General features: G+C 40.1%; 1 protein-coding gene across 4 annotated transcripts in view; it reads right to left on the reverse strand.

Annotated features, from left to right (window-relative positions):
- Positions 1-23,163, reverse strand: part of Cobl (cordon-bleu WH2 repeat protein) — a 230,842-nt gene that overhangs the window by 105,533 nt on the left and 102,146 nt on the right. For 2 of the 4 annotated variants that reach the window (XM_052198907.1, XM_052198905.1), the window contains exons 6-7: positions 22,444-22,518; positions 1,300-1,473 (exon numbers count right to left, since the gene is read on the reverse strand). In XM_052198907.1, coding sequence (XP_052054867.1) covers positions 1,300-1,473; positions 22,444-22,518 — 249 coding nt within the window. The remainder of the gene's footprint in view (positions 1-1,299; positions 1,474-22,443; positions 22,519-23,163) is intronic. The other 2 variants (XM_052198908.1, XM_052198906.1) reach the window with 1 other exon arrangement.

Genomic DNA, 23,163 nt, shown 5'->3' on the forward strand with positions numbered 1-23,163 from the left:
GGTACCCAGAGGTACTCTCTACACTTCATCCAGTTGAGGGTGTGTACATAAAAATAAAACTGCATGGGCTTTTTCCCCAGTACTTTGTTCAGAGCTGGGAAAAGAGAAGTGATAGCTAGCTAGCTACCACCTCCACAATCACATTTTTTAGATGCTTAAATCTCTCTCTCTCTCTCTCTCTCTCTCTCTCTCTCTCTCTCTCTCTCTCTCTCTCTCTCTCTCATACTCTGTATTTCCATAGACATCTATACTTTCAATAACATTTCACTTGTGCATTTAATGAAAGGTTCTCTTTGGCAAAATACCAACTGCTTCAATTACTATTTTTAGCTTTTGGGCTGCAATTAAGATAAATAAACATTATGTGAGTATAGTGCTGTGATGTTATGAGAATCAGTCATAATTGAGACAGCCACTTGTCAACCAGTAAACAGATAGTGACACAAGATAGATATACTGGGCAAAAGGATGGCTGATGTTCTAGAAGGACAGAGTATGACTGTGAGATTTCATCATGCTACAGAGAGGAGTGTGGAAATTAAATGTATAATTTTTTTCTAGAACTTTCTGTTTAATATTTTGGGAGTGCACTTAGCTGTACTGGAAATGTCAGAATATAAAATTAGATTTTATAGTGTCACATGGCTCTCTACTCCTGGGAAGAAAGGACTAGACATTTCAAGCAATGCTTCCAGGTATCAGCAGGTAGCTGAAGGAAAGAGGAACAGTAGAAACCATAGGTTAGGTGGCTCACTGCTTAGGATGTGATCTGTGGGGCCTTGTCTGATGACATAATACTTTAGAAGGCTTTGTCCTGCTCTGAAGACAAACAAAAGGAAGGTTTCTTAATACAGGTCCTATGAAATAAACCCCATATCATATTTATAACAACTGAATATGCACAAGTCTCCACTTTCTGTGAATCTGAATAATGTGGACCATCTAGATAAGATACTTTGCTTCCTTCACAAGCTACAGCTTTCTCTGAGTACCTTTATTTATGTAGTTTCTCATAAGTGATCTCTGTGACACCCCAAAATTTCAGTGCTAAAATAAAACAAATGTTAATCTACAAGCATTGAGTCCATAAGAAGCAAAGACCCCAAAATAGTTTCCTAGCTTAGTTACTGGAGCAGAGTGGTGTCTCACTTTTACTTCTAAATAAAGCTCAGATGCTCACCCTGAACACATTGTGTTAAAACCTCAAGAGTAAAGAATTCAGCATTTCCAAGGATCTGCAGTGGAGTTAACTGGGTCAGTGGAAAGACACTTTGGTCATGAGAGGTGCGGTCTACCTACCTTTTCTGATCCCTTGTCTTGACACAGCAGTCCTGGGCTTGGAGGGGGAGGGGCTCTGCGCTTCTTCATGTCGGACTTCATAGACACTCCAGAGATGTTGCCCAGAGAGAGGGAGGGGCCCAGTGTTAGGGACCGAGAATGCAAAGATGGTGAGTTGGGTGTTGTTACGCAGCCCTGTAGAGGAAGAAACACCTTATTAGTAAGCTCTTCCGTCTTCTTGGAACCACCCACTCCATCTTCTAGTGTCATTTTTTTTCTACTGGCAGACATGAAGTACTAGAGCAAGATTCTTCCTGCTATTCCCCTAGGAATACATTTTATGCTTTTTTGTTGTTTTTTTAGAATCTCGTGTGCGAGGACTGTATTTACATCATTTGTGCCTCCCTGTAATTCCTTCTGTGTTTCTCCCTAAACCTCTCAAATTCATGACCTCTTTTGCTTTATTTTTGTTACACACACACACACACACACACACACACACACAACCTCTTGAGTTCATTTGCAGTCGCTCAGATGTATGTGTTTAGGGCTGCTTGGGACTGGACCACCTATCAGAAGCTCATCCCAAGAGCAGATGGAAGTCTCCTTCTCTCTGAAGTCAATAATTGCCTATAGCTCCTCAGTAGGGATGGGGCCTGCTGTGAGTTCCCCCACTCATGTCGGCACTGTTATTTTGTTGGTATTGCCATTTTCAGGTCTAGTTTAGACAACCATAGCATTACAGTTTCCCGGGTGCAGCTCAACCATGAAATAATCTAAACCTTTAAGAACAGTTAGTGACTAGAATCAATTGGTATTTTTATCTAAATGGTAGGTTAAATCTGCTATCTTAAAGCTTTAACATGTCACATCAGACATCTTAAAACTTTAACACGCCATGGGATTGAGTTCTCAGAGGTTGCAAAGACAAGCTCTTGATGCGGTGTGCTGCAATGGCCAAGAAGAACATTGGGTTACCACTGAGAGTTATTTCTCCCATTGCCAGGTTCTCCTTTTCTAATAATTTTTATTGATTCTTTGTGAATTTCACATCAGAGACAACAATTCTATTCATTTCCCCGTCCTTCCTTATCAACCTTCCATTTTCAATTTCCCTCTGCAAAAGAAAATAATTAATAAAAAATAAAGCATCTCCCTGTAGAAGTTGTGATATATCATGGTGTGTTATTACACAGAATACCCTTTTGCCCAAACAGCTTCTAACCTTTGGAAATTGTTTGAAAATGTAATGGTATATTGAAAGTGCTATGCTTTGAAGGCTCTCAGGCCAACAGTGTAGGACTTGACAACAGTAGCTTGTGAACAAATATATATCTCCCACCAAACACTTGAAATTGTTGGTTTCTACAAACAATTCCCATTCTTAAGAAATTACCTTAATAACATACCCATTTTCTTTCAATCATCTACTGTCCAAGACTTTCCTAATAGAAAAAGAAGTGAAGAAATGTCTATGCAGAAAAGACACTTAGAGAATAGAAGTCTAATTTTGGATTGGAAACAAAAGGCAGCCATGTCTGAGCTGTACCATCACTCACATTGATCTTTAGCTACAGCTCAAGTCACCGGGGATGTGTCCCACATAAAGTCAATGCAGAGAAAGACAAAGCCACAAACTAGGGAGAGCCTGTCTGGGTTTTGATTTCTGGCTTTGCCACTTAACCGTGGGCAAGTTTCAATTTGTCTCTGTAACAGTGTCTCTCTTTTGAAACGGAAGTGAATAGCCCCCACATAACAGAGCTATCACTGTGAACTACATGGGTTACATGTAATCAAGCAGGGAGGAGTTCTTGGTACATAGGGAGCATTCAAAATGCAAGTGATTATGACGATGCAATGCCTTGTCTATCTTTCTCTCCCATTTATGTGTGGGCTCTGTGAAGACAGTGACTGTCTCTTGATTTAATCACTGCCTTGTCCTCAGCACTCGAAAGGCTCATGAGCTTACATCTCCTGGAATGAACGGATGGTGCTTGAGGCTCGGGGAAACTCTGCTTTCACATTTAAACCTGTGGATTAGGTTCCCAGTGACCTACTCATTCCACATATGTAAAATAAATACACAGTTGAACATGGAGCATGTACCTGCAATTTAATTCCAGGCTCTGGGATTGTGAGCTTGAGGCTAGCCTGAGATAGCAAGACCTTACCAAATAACTGTTTTAATTCAAGAAAAGAAATACATACGAAGACATTTATAGGAGGAAGCAACCACCTAGTTACTTTGGTCAATCATAAATTTTACTATTCAATTTGCTGAGAAAGAAATTTAGCCTTAGGTATCTTTGACATTAGTTACAAAAACTTTGATGGTTTGAAAAGGCTCCCCATATGCTCAACTATTCCAATGCTTGGTTCCTATTTAATAGAACTGTTTGGGAAGGATTAGGAGGGTTGGAGAGGCATAGCCTTGGAGGAAGTTGTATCATTAGGTGGGCTCTGAGGTTTCAAAACCCATACCATTCCAATTAGCTGTTTCTCAGTCTGTGGTTGTTGTCCTAACAAGTAAGATATCAGCTACCTTCCACCACCTTGTGCACTTGTCTGCTGCCATATTTCCTGTTATGATGGTCATGAACTAACCATGTGAAACTATAAGCAACCCCCCAACAACTCTTTCCTCTATAAGTTGCCTCCATCTTGTCCTTAGAAAACCTCAAGAACACAGGACCTAAGGGTTCTGGTAAATGAAATATAAGAAGCAAACCAGAAAAGGAACTTTGCTCACTCAATGACTAGAGCTGTGGAGATGTTTTACTGGTACCAAGTTGACTCAGCTATCTCCAAATTCAACAGCGTACCAACCTCAATTTTTCTTGCCAGTAGTGTGTAGTCAGAAACATGTAGCCAGAAACATAGACACCAGGATCATCCAGTTGCTTAATTTAGTTATCTATAAAGTCAGCTTATTTTGCACACACACACACACACACACACATACACATACACACACACTTGTGCATATTTAACACATAGTATGGGCACAAACTCACATGCTCTATCATTAGGGAGGTTGGTTACACTCAGTGGAGAATAACACTAAACTCTATATTATATTTCTTGGCATATATTGCCAACTCCTATATTGCTTGGCATTGCAGTATCACTAAAGCCATTCTCAGAACAATGCATTCGAAATTGCTTCTCTTTTGTCTACCCTGTCTAATCATGTGCCTTCACTCCCTATGTCCTTAGTGTTCACTGCTAACTATGCTTGCCTAACTAATCATGCAACAAGCCTGTGAGATTACCTTAGTCCTTAAAATGTCCTGTGCCCTATATGAAGTTCTATGCAGCTATTTCATTTAAAACATTTTATAAGACACATATCAATTGCAAATAGCATCTTGGTTAGAGGTAGCACTTTGGATCCATTTCCTGTTCTCAGTTCTGACGTTTGGTCTGGTTCGATCATGTATAAATGTATACCATATGTGTGTCTGATGGACAAGGAGGTCTGAAGAGGGCACCAGATCGCCTGAAATTGTACTTTCAGAGAGTTATGAGCTGTCATATAAGAGCTAGGAAACAATTCCAGGTCCTCTGTGAGAGCAGCAAGTGCTCTTAACCTCTGAGCTATCTCTCCAGATCCAAAGCACTGAGTATTTCACTTGGATTTTAACTTTGTTGTTATATGATTATTAGATAACTACTTTTTACCATTTTCAATACAATATGCATTTTGTATCTTTTTAAGCTTTATTTTATTTCCTCATATAGGATTTTTTTTGGAGGGCCTTTTAAAAAGTGTTTTATGTAGTAATTGTTTTTATTTTGGTTTCTTTTAATGCATGAATCTCATTTATTTTGCTGAATAAAAAAATTTGAATTAATTTAAAAATAATACTCTTTGAAGATTTTATAAATTAATTTTTAAAAGTTGAATTGTGTTAGCATGGCAGGTAGGTTCAGGATGGTTTCTAGAACCAGATCCTGCCCAGATTCTGACTCAATTCCAGATGTCAGGTAGATAGTAGGCTTTGCCTGTCTCTTGTTCTCATCCCAGTCTAGGATACCCAGCAGTCAGTATTCTAGTAAGACCTCTGACACACAGCAGTTCCAGAGACTATCGCAATCACTTTAAAATGGTCACATTCCCCCTGAGGTACCTTGACTGTCCTCAACATCTTTATAACTTCCTGGGGGAGTCCTCAGCAGCTAACAACTCCCTGCTGGAGGGTGTAAAGACAAGCAGTTCTCCAGGAGGAAGCACAATTGCTCCACAGCTTTATGGACTGGAGGTGGGAAAAGAGGAACAAACTCTAGGTGTCATTTCACAAAGAATCTAGTTGATTCCTTATAAAGATGAAAACCAACAATGTGTACTCAACGTCAAGGAGTGACATTGAGCTCCAGAACTCAAAGGCTCTACTTCTGGTCAAAGTTTACTGTCTTTGGGGAAAGTATGCTCTATTTTTTTCCCACATAAAATATTGGGTCTTAGAGCTGGGATGTCACCAGACATGAAATTAAGTGGAAACTCTTTTAGATGCCGAGTTTTGAAGTGACAGAGAGCCTTTGATTAGAGATGAGAGTCATCAGTCTCCCACCCCCAAGTAGCACTAGCTATTCTCCCCTTACTGATATGACCAATAAATACCCTCAGAGCAAAACAGAATGAGACTAGTAAGGAGAATCTCTGAGCTAACTAAAATCCTCAGGCCATTTAGGCATAAACTACCATGAGATCTGGACTCTCCTCATTGTCTGAACATATCCAAACCTTTCCAACTTTAATTCACTGATTACTGCCAATTTCCCATGAAATCACAGAAAACCAAGATGTACATAAATTTTGTGTGTTAGCTTCAGTCTCTGACCCAGTGGCACACTAAATGTTTGAGGCTAAGATACACACGAACATCCCCTTTCAGACACTACAGAAAATTAAAACAAGTTTCACCAACCACACTTAGTCTGCCTTTTTAAGAGTTTCACTGGCCTAGCTAGGAAAGCAGAGAAACTGGCAAACCTATTCTGAGGTTTAAAAAAAGAGATTTAATGTCAGGATCCTCTGCCTCTTAACTCTCCCTGTCCCCTCTTTCACAATGTTCCCTAAATCTTAGGTGTAGGACCTGTTTTGTAGATTGTTTTCCACTGGTGCTGGGCTCTCCAGCTCTGCACTTTGATTCCATGTGGTTTTCTATAATGGTCTCTGTCTGTTGCAAAGATAAGCTTCTTTGGTGAGAGGTGAGGAAATCACTTCTCTGTTGCTTCAGGAACAAGGAACACAGTGAGAGCCTATGTGGGTTTAATAAAGTGGTAGCTCTAGGTTCTTCTCCAAGATTCCTGACCTCAATAGCCCTATGTAGTTGGCTAGGTTTCCAATATCCTATTGGATTTCACTCTTGCAGATTTGAATCTAATTAGAGAGCTATTGGTCACCACCAAGGTATGTGTGACACAAATGTACCCATGTAAGCATCCTGGAAATATCAGAAGCTATAACCATAAAGTCTCACTAACATGATCTAAAAATGAGGAGAACAAGTACAACAGAAATGTTAACGTGGATGAGTGACAGCCAGAAAGACCTCAGACTTACACAAAGAACTACAGGCAACTAAGAAGCACCGAGAGTGGGAGAAATAGTCTTTTTTAAGGAACAGCACACCAATTGTTATCCAACACCAACAGGTCAGCCCTAAGAACAGACATACAAGCAACATTACTAACTGATAAACTAAGCAAGTAAAACTTCTGTATTTACAAATGAATTATATATACACACCTTGTATACATAAAAATTAATGAATTAATGAAGAAAGAACCACAAATTTGAGAGGGGGTAAGGCAGAGTATGTTGGAGATTTTGGAGGGAGGAAAGGAAAGGGGAGGGGAAATCATGTAATCATATTATAATCTCAAAAAATAAAAAAAAATATAAAAAAAACAAGCCTTTCTATCAAGACAGTGTGTAGTCTTCATGATATAGTATATTTCATAATCAAGAAGATACTAATACATTTAAGGTCAATTTTAGCTTACCTTCAGCAATGTCTACCATGTTCTATTGTTTCTTCAAGTACATATTGCCAGGCTTTAATATAAAATGAAAAGCATTCATACTAGAAAGAAATTACAGAGGCAAAGTCCAAGCTTCCTTGATTAGGACATGAGCATGGTCTTTCTTTAAAAAAGCAGAAAAGGTGCTAATCAGCCTCGCTGTAGCCAAGATCAAGAACTCAGCAAGGCATGCTGGGACACAGCATAGCAGTGCTCCCACGTGCACACCAAGACCGGCACCTGCAGGGACATCAGCAGATACGTCCTCAGTGACCTGATCTGGCTTTATAGCCATGTGTAGCTCACATATCATAAGATCTTTGGGAAAATATACATTGACTCAAAAAAAAAAAAACCATTAATGTCTTATTTACACACTGCAACTTTGCCATAAAGGTTTAGACAGTGTTTGAGGAAACTGTTAAAGTCTGAAATAGTAAGGCTGCCTTTACGATAAAATGTTCCAGGATTGGCTGCGAGACACAGACAGAAGAGTAGGCATGGCGACTGCTCCAGGGGAGCAGCTAATTTCTGGTTCAGGAAAGAATTTCAGAAGGGCCATTTCAACGGTAAGTCAAAAAATCTAGTCTGGGCCACAGTAGAAGGGTGTTTACATCCACGGCTGTTCAACAGCTGCTCTGACGTGGACTTCTCAGATGACCCGGGGATTTAGTGTGAATCAAATGTAGTCAGTGGCAAGGCTTACCTCCCACCCCCATGTCTGGCCTCACGAGGTCTTGCCAGCTGCTCCAGCATGTATCACTGCAGCATTCACTGATTATGTATAGAAACCATCTCTCTCTTCAACATCTTGTCACATTTGCCAAACCAAAAGCAAGAGACAAAGGAATAAAGTTCAAGGCTTTCCTGGTAATTTTTTAAGTGCTGTCAAATCACTGCTTTAAGCTTTTTGCTGGCCTCTAGCTTCCTGGAGTACTTTTTTTCTGTTGTTAAAGAGAAGCTGGCAAAGGCCAAAAATATTGTGAAATTGAAAGGAGCTTTATACGCAGGCTAATGGAAGCACTAATCAGCCTGGAGGCAGTATCTTCTCCCCTCCTCAAAACAGATGCAGGAGGGACCTGATAGCTTTGGAGACACAGAGGACAGGGATGGGCTGAGGGGCATTTCTGTTTCTTTGGCCAGAAAGGGAAATATTCTGGCTGACCCACCAGTGTTCTCCAGCTCAGACCTACAGTTGCAGCTGGACAGTAAGATTCTACAGAATAAACAGCATGGGTCAGTGCCCTCATTAGGAAGGCTCATTATTATATACATTAAAATCCTTAGAGAGTTGCTATAGTTTTGTACTCATAATATTAAGTTTACACACTTGTAGATCTAGATTCTGGCTTGTCGTCTTCTGTGTGTCCTGGAATGTAGATGTTTTACCAAATATAGACCAAGTTTAGAGAGAGACCCAAAGAATAAATAAATGGTCACAAAAATTGATCTTTTTTGAGGTTATATTACTGTGCTTTCCACTATATCCCTGTTGAATTTGTTTTCCTGCTAACAATTACTTATTATTGTTAACTGGATTACTCGCATATAATTTCTTCATAAGATAGAATGGCATAGAAATCAGAAGGAATATCTCAGACTAAGACATGTGTGAACATTATCTCATCCTACCTTTCCTGAATGATAACAACTCATTGCTGAGATGCTGGCTGGAGCTATATGGCATTTCAAAAAATCTTGTTGAATATGTCTTGATTGTTGCTCTTTTTACCAGCATGTTAAATTACTTGAAGCCACATAGGCAAGTTTTTATCTTCCTACAAAGTAAATTAGCAAAGTAGCTACTAAACTCAAAATATTTCTTCCAATCTTCCACTTTGTTGTCACCAGGAAAGGGAAGTGAGGGACAGCATAGGCAAACATAGAAAGGAGATCTGGGCAACTTCAATTCACTAAAAGGTAATGGTGATTCCTCCAGCAGTGCACCCAACATCTCTCCCTTTATTTTATCCCAACATCTGTGCTAAGCCAAATGCTATCATCTCCCAGGTTCTTTTGTAGCTATACAAAAGGTATTTAAGAATACACTTGTATTCTTAAACTGTGCAATAAAATGCATGTATTTCCAGGCTTGTTTTCTCTAGAGAAACATTCAACAAGAGTCACCCTGGAACTGGGTTTTGTGATAAGAGGCTGCCGCCTCCGTGTCTCACTACTGCAACATCTCAGGCACTGTGAGAGAGTATGATCCCAGCCTCTGGGTTTTGGAGACATACTTGTTATAGCAGCCTATCTTTCTCTATTATGGTGGCCACTGTGAGAGGCTGTTTGAAAGCCATGGATGTTAGCCTAGAAATGAAAACCTGAAGAAGACCATGTCAGAGTTTTAAAATACTTCCCTAAGTAGAAGTTGATTGAGGTTGACCCCTGGATCTGAGAAGATAAGGACAGACCACTAACTGTGAACCACAGGGGAGTAGACCTCATGGTATCTAGCAAGTGAGGCCATGAAACAGAGGCTCAAGAGTGTCAGAAAGAAAGTAACACAACTGCCATTACAATGTTCAGTGAAAGAGGTCATATTGTAAAGAAACACTAGACCTGGGGGAATGGCTCGCAAAGAAAATCAAAAAGAAACAAAAACCAAAACAGCATCCTGGTGATTAGTTTGTAGCTTTCCCTCCTCTGCTTCTGCCATCTATATTCTCTGCAGGCCATGAGATAGCATCTTTTTCTTGAGAACCAATATTCTCAACACTGTAGTGAAGCTGGCCTCATCAGCAACACCTGGGTCCTGCTCAACATGCCTGGTTATCCTGACATCAGTCCCCATGGGTGCAGACTGTAGTTTTTGGAGAGGAATGGGTGCTAGCAGTTTTCCCTGAACACAAGATAATAATTGAGTATATTGCTCTATCCTTTTAAGAAAAGAGCCTCATTCCAGATCTCTGCATTCTGTCCAACTGTGACAGAAGTTTCAGAAATAATAAGTCCTTTCTTTTCTGTTTGCATCATAGCTTTGCTGAAGCACTGTGATCTGCTTTAGGATACAAATACTAACAAACTGGACCAAAAATCAGTCCTCGTTGTCTATACTTTGAATATAGTATTAAATATAATTGATGGTTCTACTCTAGTTTCCAGCTACTGCGCTATTCATTGCAATTGGGATTAAAAACTATATTATTAGTAAGAAAAATAATAGTAAATGGTGCTTGCCCTTTATCATTAAATCCATTTATTTATGTACTACCAAATGGCACCAATGTTTAAAAGAAAGCACAGGCAGCAATTGCTTGTTGAAGTTAGAAGATAAACTAAACAACAAAAAGCAGAGGTAGATTTTGGCACAGTCAAACACATGTAGATGGCTGGAAAGAGGAACTCAATTATCACTGTTTGGCTGTCTCATTGATATACAGTACACAGAAGATAAAGTTTTAATAATAATGACAAATGACTGTATACATAGTTTATGAGAGTTCATGGCTTTTTTTGCACAGTCCAAACTCCTTCCTCATCCCAAGTTAATAAATAAATACTCAGAGGCAGATATCTATGGAGTATTACATACTAAATAGAGTCATACTTGATTTAACGGAACATAGACAGACCACCACTTATTTAAGCCATCTATTCGACTTGTTTAGACTTCACTTGAGGCATTTATCTGGATCCATTTATAAAGATTTCTCTGGAGGACAACTTACATCAATAAGGAAATTGCCAGGATTCAATGCCTTCCCATCTGCACATGACAAAGAAGAGTCACATCACTTTAAATAGAGAGTGAAACTGGAAGAAGCCTCATAATTTGCACACACACACACATACACACACACACCACATACAAAAACACAGGTGCATACACACATACACTTACAAATATACACACATAAATACACATATACTAACACACACACACACACACATATATATATAAATATATATATACATACAAATACACATTCACACACTCACAGGCACACATTAATATACACATGCATACCCACAAAAACACACACATACATAAAAAACACACAAATACACATATACATATATAAACACAAAGACACAAACCACACACAGATACACATGTAAATATACACATGCACACAGACACACATACATACAAACATATACAAACACATACACATAAATATACATACACAAAAAACACATATGAAATGCTTCTAGTCCATCTAAGACAGAAATCCATTATGCTAAAAGAAAACAAATATTAAAGACAATACAGTAACTGAGGAATTATGATTAAATGTATAGTTTTACTTAAAATCCTTAGGCAAAAAGTTAGAATACATTCATTGATAAATAACAATAAATAACTATGTTTTCAAGTGAGCAAGCCAAACAATTCCTTTCTTACCCTTTTACTTTTTGAGATCTTTCTTCCTTTCAAAAAAAAAATAAAGAATCTTCCCAGAGTATCCGTGAAGTAGTTATTGTCCAAATTTACCAAATTATCTCAGCATGAATCTCAATGTCATCCCTGGTGAAATATCCTTCTGAAAGCTCCACTCAGTTATCACCCCAAAGGAGACACCTAGCTCCATGGGGGGGCATGGCAGGAACTATCACACAGCTTTATGGGAGGCACCCTTCAAAGGAGCTTTGCTCTCTAATTACAGGTACATGGCTTCATCCACAGCCTAAAGCACTCTTAGCCAAGCTACAAGCCAGTCATTCTGACTGTGACATAAAAAGAATTCTTTGATCTTTCTCACCACACAGTGGAGGTCAGGTATGGAGCGGTGATAGGTCATACATTCAACCTATCTCTGGATGTGTGTTTCCAATAGTAGTCATTAAAACCACTTGCCACACATATTTACATCCCAGGTGCATGCTCACGCATGTATGCACACATGTACACCATGGTCAAAATTAAACGTGTAAGGGCAAGCTTCCAAATCACAAAAGAATATGGCTGAAGAACTGGAAATTTGACTTCTTAGCCGCTTGTCTCCATGTCCTTTAAACTTTTCTGCATTTGAGTTGGAAGTTCTGGTGTCCCCTTACGTTAGAGCTCCCCTCAGGGAAGACTCGGAGTGGGAATTCACGAGAAGACTTGAGCTTATGTGTCCAGTCCGCCCCCCTCTCCCCTGGGAGTAACCCACTCCTTATGAGGGACCCCTAGTGTGGAGAATGGGCTTCCATCTCAGCACCATAGCCTCGGGCCCACAGCATCAGCACAGGGTCAGTCAAGTGCCAGCAATGAGACTGCGTCAGAGGCCACGGAGAGGAAGGTACAGGGAGGCATGCCAGTGTGGAAGCTTACTACGGGGTGGCTGGCTGTTCTTCATTTTTACATGTTTTATTATTTCCTTCAGGTGTTTTTCTGTCTCCCTTCCTCAATTTTTTACCCTATCAATATTAATTGTTCTTATAGCATGAATCAAGACCAGACATTAGAAAATAAATCACAGCTGGGCAGTGGTGGTGCACGCCTGTAATCCCAGCACTCTGGGAGGCAGAGGCAGGTGGATTTCTGAGTTCGAGGCCAGTCTGGTCTACCGAGTGAGTTCCAGGACAGCCAGAGCTACACAGAGAAACCCTGTCTCAAAAAATAAAAAAAATAAAAAAATAAAATAAAATAAAAGAGAAGATAAATCACTTCAGAAAAGCTGACTTATTATACTTCATGGTGATTATACTTATACTTCTTATATTTAATATAAGCTGATAAATTAATAAAAGCTGACTTCATGGTGATTATACTTATACTTCTTATATTTAATAATATTTTATATGTTTGAAAAGTGCTGATGGAAAATTTAAAAGCTTTAACCATAGAAACCATCTGTGATATTAATAGAGATGCTACCTTGATTCAGCTTATATCACAGTCTATTTGTATAAGAACATCATATTTTACAGATAAATTTATATAATTTCCATTTGTCAGTTTAATAAAGGAGTCCTCACTTGTTAAACTATACAAAAAATACTGTGTACTGTTTATGGAGACTGGTTAAAGAATACATGTTCAAAAGTGTCCTTACCATGGGTGGGGGAATGCAACTTTAGAGCAGACATGAGCTCAGGGACAGGGAAGCCTAGCATCAGAGGGGTTGGGCTTAGAGAGGCAACAACACTTTTATTTCCTGAGACTCTCAGAGATTAACAAGAAATGATACAGTATAAATGGGACTAAATACTAAGTATTAAGCCTGTGAGCTGTGGGAGATGGGTGGGGGTCTTTGTTTGTCCTCAGCAGTATGAATTTGGGCTAGGAGCATTTCTAAAGTGCAGAAGGACCCTCAGGAGCCTGCACACAGGAGGAGGATGCTGAGGACCTCTGAGTCTCCTCAGTCATGAATCCACAGCCTGTAACCATTGCTCACGGTAGGAGATAAGGTCAACCTGGGTCTCACTTAAAACGGGAAAAAAAAATCAATAAAACATGATTCAACCTGGAAGTCACAACAAATGCTGGCCAATAGGGAATAATATGGAAGGTACATGCAGCAGCGGGGAATTCTGGGAGCTCTGAAAGATGCTGTAAGAGTGGACATCCATGTGACAGGATATCTATATCCGGTCCAAGGCCCCAAACCCTAGAGATGAACTCACTCCAGGACTGCAGAAAAGCTGGAGCTAGATGCTGTCAGCTAATGCACAACTGCCCTACTTGGTCTGCCTTGGCTGCTTAGCCTAGGGAGAAAGTAGACAAGAGAGCTGGCAGGCATACAACCCAACGTCAGACATCTTCAGGAAGAAATAACTCATTGTATAAAAAAAAAAAAAGTCTGTGCACAGCACCGCTGGCCCAGCGCCTACTATTCTCTGGGTACAAAATGAAAATAAATCCAGAGGGTTAGAAGAAGATAGCAAGTGGTCTGAGATAGGATAGTTGCTGAGAGATGAGAACAAAGATTCTACAATTCTCTAAAAAGACACCATAGCACAGGAAGCCGGTATCCACGCAGATCTAGATCAAGGCACAAGTAAATGTGCACCAGAAGTCTGCAGGAGCATCATAAGAAGAGGTGGAGTTAGAGAAGTGGGGTGGTCCCTGCCCAGGTAGCCAGATCTGCTAGGCCCTGAGCCAAGGAGGCTCTCTAGCTGTAGAGGAGCTGCATCAGGACCACAAACCCAAAGTTCGAGGTGGCTGCACTGACTGTCCAGCAAGATGGCTGAATCAGCCCTGGCAAGAAGAGGGCAACAGGGCTGTTTCACAACGTGAGGTTCTGTGTTCTCCCTGCAGGAACCAGATGTCCTAATAATGGGTTGGGGTGGAAGAGTCGCCCAGGGAGGCAAGGAGCATCCTATGTCTCTGTTTAGGCATGGGTAGTACGATTGACTATTTCCTGGATAAAAATGATCATGGGCTCAGTGATCTTCAAGTCACCCCTCCCTAGTATCTAAAGCAACTTAAACCAATGAACACACAACCAAGAGAGAGTCAAGCTCTATATTCATCTGTTCAAGAATAGGGAGAAGGCCCAGGGAGAACTAAGGATGTGAGAAATAGCAGATCATTTTTTAAGGGAACAGAGAGTAAATTAGTGTTTAAAGGGACATTTTCTACCCCCTACATCCCTATAAATATTATGCTTTTGGTAGAAGCTAAAGCTCTGTGCTTTTTTTCCACTCAGCGTTAACTATGGTGAATCACCTTTTCAGACTCTGCTACATATTACAAGCTAAGCATCAGCCATTGTGGGGTATGGAGTAGCATCTGAAAACCCATGGCTTACTTCTTAGTGGGAGGTGATGGCAGTATCAAGGTGGGGCTCGGTGAAGACATTTAGATTACTAGAATACCCTTGATAGGGATATCTGAATCTCATCCTCTGCTTTCTTGGGTTCCTGGCCACCAAGAGATAAGTAATCTCTGACACTTTTTCCCAATGGGCAGCTACCTTACATAAGTCTAAAAGCAACAGGCTAATCAACCATGTATTCAAAATGTGGCCTAAGATAAACCTTTCCAGTTTTTAAACGGGAGGGAAAGAGGCAAGGGGGAAAAGGGAGAGAGGGAGGGGAGATAGAGGGAAAGGGTCCTCATACTTGTCAATAAGTGTCTTCACATGCTGAGACATCTCATCAGCCTAATGTGAACATTTTGATTACTACTTTTCACAAGTAAGAGGAAAAAATATTTGATAATTCCTTTCAACTGTGTATTGAGGTTTATATACCTCTGATGTATAAGTGTTTCACAACTGAGCCATGGGAAAAGAAATGCAAAGCTGAGCTTCATGAGGAAATGGTATTTGTTTCTGGCAGGGGCATGCCCTTCTGGGAATCAGTGTAGTAACATAGTCTTCTGAAAGCCATAAAATTCCCAGATGCATTGATTAACTAATTCTTCTGCTGGCTCCATTAAAAACAAACAAACAAACAAACAAACAAACAAACAAAAAACTTCCAAAGGAAAGCATGCTGGCGACGGGGGCCTGCATGAGTCAACAGTAAGAAGTGACAGATACATGAACTTCTTCAAGAAATGGCGGAGAGCCTATACAGTGTCCCCCCTCCTCAGTATCACTTACTTTTCCTAAAAACTTTGGGTGTGGTGATTTTGAATCCACCCAACACAGGGAAAGTCAGCTCTAGGAGGTCAGAGAACTATGTTTAAGTCAGAGTCCAACTTCCAACAGATACAGACAGCCCAGAGTCCTTCCCTGTCTGCACTGCAGATGGAACCAGCGTCTGGGATGCTAGGCTAGGGCTTTCAACTCAGCTGGATGTCCAGCTTCCTTTTATGGAAGCACATCCAGCCTTATCACTGCTATGAAAACAGGGCAAAATTTTAAGCCTATGATGTTAAATGTAGGAGGAAGAAATCAAACCTGCCACTGTGTGTGTGTGTGTGTGTGTGTGTGTGTGTGTGTGTCAAAGTGACTCTACCACTAAGAAAGGCTCAAAGTGACTTGGAGCATTTGATGGGCTTCTCAGTCTGCTCACCCACATACTACAGGCACAGATTGGACGCCATGGGTAAAAAGACTAAGAGGGGGCTAAGTTCGGAGCGATTAAGTTCACTGTGGTCTTGGAGGAGTTAGAGTAGGGGAGTGGTATGGATATGATAAAATTTTACTGTATGCCTGCATGAAATTCTCAAAGAATAAATAAAAGATATATTTTTTTAAATTCCCATCTGCTATTCATTTTATAATTTTGAATAAATAATATAAAGCTATAGTCTATACAAAATTGATTTCTAACAAAAGTTAGTTCTACCCGACAAGCACATGGCTCAGCCCTCAGGGTATATTTTCTTATTAGCGATCTGCGAATGTTCCAGAAACAGCCTTCTTGAGCTTTTCTAGGCTAGGCCACGCCTGACTCCTTGTCCTTGTGGGAACACTGACACCATGTGGTGGAGTCAGTTCCACAAGCATGCTTCTGAAACCTCTGGGAGTTCATTGTCTTGCCCCAGACCAGTGGTAGCTGGGAAAGAAAACAGGCTGGAACGCATGGGAACTCTGACGGAATTTCTTTAAGATGGTATTTCTAAAAACTGTTCCTAAGTTGTCCTGGGTTCATGGGCTTCCTGGATATTTTCATGTCTGGCATTAACAAAACCAGAGCCTGAGGGTGGAGACTACAGCAAGCATTGAATAAGGAAGTCACCACCAAACCCCGCAGGAGGCTCTGCCCGCGGAGGGCAGAGACAACATCATGCTATCACAGTGTGTCCCATGAACTGAACAAAGAACCTGGATAAACTGTCTCTAATTTCAATATGATTTATGTTTTGATCATTGATTCTTTAACACATTCATCAAAAAGCCTTTGGCTTCATGGTAGCAAGACTATTCAGTATCAATGAGGCTCTTGCTGATGAATTTTAGGTTGGTGCATTTGTAGAAATTATTTTTAAGCAAATGATGGGGACTGTTAAAGGTAGATTATATCTCACGACTAATTCTAGACAAGGTCTGTGCCTGAACCTGAAGGGTTCTTTCACTAATGACAACTTCTCTGAAGTACATTCCCCTTGGTGGGCATAGAAAGAAGCTTCCTGGAAAGTGTGGGGTTTCCAGAAAAGCATTTGAACTGATTAGGAAGGTACTAAGTATATTTTATGACATACAAATCACAAAGGAAGCTAAATCTTGGAACAAGGTAAACTTCAGTTTACAGAACCTAAATTTACCTGAGAAGTGGGTTATGTAGACCATCCACATTTATACTGGTTTTTGTATGTATGTCTGTTTGTTTCTTAGACATAATAAAGTATTTAAAGATTCTCAAGAAAAAGCAATCAACAATATCTGCAGCCTCTCTCAGGAGGTTCCACTGGATCATGTTCGCCATTTCAGAAGGCTTCCCGTGAGTGGTGCTAAGTGAGCCCGGCAAAGGCTCAGAGCAGCCCAATGAGAGAGGAGCACTCAAGATGCACAAAGCCATTACCACACCACTTGTAAAGCAAAACACAGCCCTGCACAGAGCCTAGAAATGTTACAAATCAAAAAAAGATGGATTGCTTGCAGCCTATCACTGGATCTATACACTGGCAGTCGCTCAGCCGACATAGTATAACTAGGAGGAGGAATAGCTGCCTTCAGCCCTTCAAAGCAGAGCATACAACGTTATGAAGACTCCTGTGACCCCAACTGGAACCTGCCCTCCAGTCAGTTAAGGGTTTGCTTGCAGGCAAGGGGATAACAACAAAACAACACAACAACAAAAGTGACAAGAAATGGTAGCACAGGGTTCTTAAGAAATACACAAAGGGATTCAACAAGTTCAGCAGATTTCATCAATCATCCACTTCTGGAAGTAGGGTTTTTCTGTCTGTAATAGGAAGATTAAAAGAGATCATAGAACTAGGCAAACCATGGCGGTCAGACTGGGCCATCCAGTCCTAGGCTTCAATTATTTCCAAAATCAATGGCTAATCTAGTGAATCAAAGCTTCCTTTTCAGACATTGTTTTACATTACATTATTATACATGGATTTCTTTAATAGAAATCACATATCCCAGAGATTACTCCACATCCATAGGTAATCATGGTTTCTTCCCTCGCAAGTCTGCAGTTCTCGATCACACTAATCACAGTTGTTTAACCTTTCAGTCTCCCACTGAAGAGCCCTGGGGGTTGTTCAGCTCCTGCTATTACAAATAATGCCTCAAAAATGGTCTCTTCCATCATCCCAAACTCTGGGAAAGGAGCTTTTATGATTGATAGGTTTCTATTTCTAGGATTTCTGATGCAAAGAAGAATAAGTCTACTTAAAGCTTGGCTAGATATCACCAAATTCTCTACTTTAAATGCTATAGCATTTTACATTCTGCTCAGCAACACATTTACAAGTCCCCACAGATTAGCCAGCAGAGGTGATGGGTGAATTTCCGAATGTTTATTATCTAATAGGTAATAAAAGAGAATTTCAGTGTAAATACAAGTAGTATTTTTCATGACTAAGTTTCAACTATTGTCAATAATTTGCATACCATGCATGTCGGTTTTCTCTCTGCCTTGTCTATGCACTCCCATTTACGTAGCAACTTAAAGGTGCCTTCTCTATGGCCCTCTTCCATGGGCTATTCGGAGTTTTACAGTTTCTCTACTACTTTCACATTCAGATTTCCTCTTGCTGCCCCTCCTCTTTCCCTGGATTGCTTCCTTATGCCTTTGTTCTTCAAGCTGTCACTCAAGATTTGCCCCCCACAGTCAAATTTATTAATGTTCTCATTAGCACAACTTGAGCTTGAGCCACAGTTAGAAAATTGTTCACACATGGTTTTTGCTGGTCACATGCCAGGTTTCAATATGAACATGTAGATTCTGATCTTTGGATTTGTTCTGGTGCATGCTGGGAAGCATGCACAATTTTTATTCCTCTTCATGGTCATTCCCAGCCCCACTTATTGATGTCCACTGCCCTTGCTGTTGAGGTGAGGGTACTGTATTCTGTATTTTATGTGCCATGGACTCCATGTTTCCCTACTGCAGCATCACTGCTACCTGCTACAATTCTCCTCAAAGAGGCAAAATCTACTTGAAAAGATCAGTAAGGCTTTCCATTTCTCAGGCTTTTCAGGTTTTCCTGGATCTTTTTGTTTGTTAGTTTTTTTTCTGACTAAATTTTTATTTATAATTAACTTTATAATTAACTGGTTCTAAAACAATGGTACTGAAAAATCTATCCAAAAATATGCCCTCTGTTTTTATAAACAGTTCTATGGTTACATATATTTGTAGAATCCTAAAATGTTTTTAAAATGCTTTGGAGATTTCCCATGAAGTTTTTGCCTAGGTTCTCTCATCTATGACTCACACACCCACCCACTCATGCATGCATCCATCCATCCATCCACCCATCCATCCATCCATCCATCCATCCATCCATCCATCCATCCACCCACCCATCCATCCATCCATCCATCCACCCACCCATCCATCCATCCATCCATCCATCCATCCACCCATCCATCCATCCATCCATCCATCCATCCATCCATCCATCCATCCTATCCATCCACCTGTCCATTTACTTGTTCATCCAGCTAGCCATGCATATCATGACTATATTCTTATTCCTATGTATATCAATAGCTCACACAAACGAGCAATGCCTACTACAAAATCAAGCTATCATTCATTAACGTAAGAAGAGTTACTTCCTGGTTATATAATAGCATCAAATATGTGAGATGCCAAGCCCTTGGTTATAATAGGTTCCCTACTCAAACATAAGCAGTTTGTTTATTAAGTGTATGAAATATTAGAAGACATTTTTCAACATCTCTTGGATAAAACAGGTTGATGAAAGACAAGCCCGAAAGAGCAATACATTTATGGCCATCAAAAAACATCTTCTGTTGATTTAAGTCTGTTTAATAGCAAAACAAACACAATACCTGGCTGATGCGGTTAGTTCTTGTAGGAACTTACTTAAGACTACAACAGAAGAGGTTTCCTTAAAATCATTACATAATTCTATTCAGTCTGATGTGATTTGTATAGGAAAAAGCATGAGCAAGTGTGTGTCCTCTGGGCTCAATGGAGCTTCTGGAATTGCATTAAATCCTCAAAATTGCAAACATTCTTACCCAACAAAAAGAGGTGGCTATAATGAAGGTAGAAGCCCGGTTCCCACAGTGCATTAAAGTAAGGACATTGAGAGGAGGAAGCTCGTGAGGTCAGTGCATTAACTTGTGTTTTCAAGTGCACACAGCAGATCAGCACGTCTCAGCACAGCTGTGCTTAGAGGCAGAAGTACATAATTACCAGGGGCACATATTTATTTATTTCCTTGAACTTTAAGTTGTAATTGGACTTTTGTAACTAAGGTAAATTTGACTTTTTCATAGGCCAACAGTAAGTGCTCTCTGTACCAATTAACTTAGATGACAGGCATTTTCCTCAGTCTGAATGAGCTGACTTTCACTAACCCCAGACCTTGACAAAAAAACAAGCCTAAGATTGTTCTCAAATAAAATTCCACATTCTCGACCAAAAAAAAAAAAAAAAAAAAAAAAAAAAAAAAAAAGACTTACACTCCATGACAATACAAATCATTAAGAATTTGTTTGCCAAACCTACTAGAAAGTAAGACTACTACAAAGACCTCTAGTCTTGCAAACATATGGTTTAGAAATTAACCATTGGCAAAAGAACAGTAAGTGTGGTGAGCATTTGACAAACGTTAACACTGTTTTTCCTTCCTTCATACCTCCCAGAAATCACCCATTCCAGTGTGGCTACAAAGCTAATGGCTCCCAAGTTTTGGCCAGGAACAAATTTGGACGATAATTTTTGGCTATAGGTGCTTTGGGATATGTTGTGTGGAAAGACATCAAAGAGGGGGAACTGCGGTGATGTGGCAAAATTGCTCTGCCCTTACAGACAACTCACAGATCATGCTCCTCAGTTTTCATCGGTACCTGTGGAAAGATGTACTGAAGTAACACTGAGACTTTTCTGGATCCGTGGAATGGGTGAAAGACAGCTCATTTTTCATTTTATTAAGAAATGTCTGCAATAAAAATTTACTCCTTGGGTTTAATGATTCTGTAGCCATACCTTTGATATCTTTCTATCATCTTGAACTCATCATAAAAACTTAACCTAGCCAGATGATGGGGGTGCACATCCCAGCACTCAGGAGGCAGAAGCAGGCAGATCTCAGAGTTTGAGGCCAGCCTTGTCTACAGAGTGGGTTCCAGGATACCCACGGATACACAAAGAAAGCCTGTCTCAGAAAAAACAAAATAATCTATGAAAATGTTTTCTAATTTAAAGCTATATAATCACAGAAATAAAAAAAATGTTTATGGGCATTTCTATGTCAGATTTTATTTCAAGTTGTTAAAAGATATTTTCAAGTTAACAAAAACCACACTGGATAGAACAAGATTTGATGTGCAACTAAGAGTATCAGTGTAGCATCATTAATGACATGGAACGTTTGCCCAGGTAATTTGTGTGTGTGTGTGTGTGTGTGTGTGTGTGTGTGTAGAGGACAGTGAACAGGCTAAGCATCACTGAGGATCACTGTCTGTCCTGTTCTGTCATTTATACCTTTTTCCTTTTTTCTCTCACTGAATCTGGAGCTTTGCCATTGCAGCTCAAGCTGTTGGCCCCGGGGCTGCCGGGATCTACTTACTGCTATCCTCCGACACTGGGGTTATAGGCACACAAAGTGGCCATCCCTATCTTGATGGGTGGGTGCCAGGCCCATCTCCTTACACCCTGTTTATATAAAATTTAGAGGTAAATGTCAGGTTTTTACTAAAAATATTCAAAATATAAGTGCTTATGCCATGCAATGATTTATACTGTTTTGAGTATTTAACAATTTAAGAAAACTTTTGAGATGACAATTTTGAAATGTAGAGAAAATGGAGTTTAAAGAGATTCCTTTCTGGGTTCACGTGGACAAAGTGCAGTTACAGAGCTTAATAAATCCCAGTGGCCAATGGCCATAAGCTATCAGCCTATTCCTGGCAGTGTGGAGAAAGGTTCAGAAGTGTAAATCTACCTAATCGAATGCAGGGTTCTCCTGCTCAGGCTCAGTGGGACAGGGAAGAGCAGAAGCTGGAATATCGAACACTGTCCAAATAAGTGTGCGCGACCACGTGCAGCCTACAGAAACCAAGCAGCAGAACGGACTGAAGCTAATCTTCAGTTTTGTTGTTTGCAATGAGAAGTTCTGCCTGGCTAACAGATGCACCCGCTTGATTAAGTACTCACGTTCAAGTCCCCTCCAGACGCTGACTTCGAGGGGTCCTCATCACTATCTGCACCCGACAGCCCAAGATGCTCAGCCTAGAACACAGACATGCACCCCACCATCAACCAGGAGAAAATAAATCCAACAAGAACAGGTATCCTTAGCAGCTATGAAAGCAAAAACAAAACAAAACAAAACAAAAACAAAAACAAAAACAAACAGTAGCACAGCCAAGCTTGCAGGCCATGGAGGGTGCAGAGTCCACACCTATTCTTCCACTTTACCAACTGGAACACTGTTTTGAAACAGCTCCTAACCAAAGCACTCTGTCACTCCTAAATCAACCACTGAATTCACAACTCATGGAAAGAAACTTGTTTGTTCCTTTTTTGTTGTTGTTGTTCTTTCCCTAAAGCATTTCTTTATTTAAAAAAAAAATATTCAGTTTAGCAATAATGGCTGTAAACTGGCAAAGTCAGACTAGCAAATCAACTGATTAACTAGGTCTTAAAGATTCAAAGTTTTAATCTCTGTATAGTTAATGGATTGAGTGCACACAAAAACCATTTCCAAAACAGCTGATTCCATCTCTATCCATAAAAGGCAAACAATACACCATCAGCTGCACAATCAGGTAGGGAGAGCTAATTGGAAAATTCAATTTTCTAGGTTCCTAATGAGAATCTAGGTACTTAACCCAAGAATTCATATTTTCAATTAGCTCTCAGGTTGACATTTAG

This window comes from Apodemus sylvaticus, chromosome 11, assembly GCF_947179515.1.
Source record: "Apodemus sylvaticus chromosome 11, mApoSyl1.1, whole genome shotgun sequence".
Lineage (NCBI taxonomy): Eukaryota > Metazoa > Chordata > Mammalia > Rodentia > Muridae > Apodemus > Apodemus sylvaticus.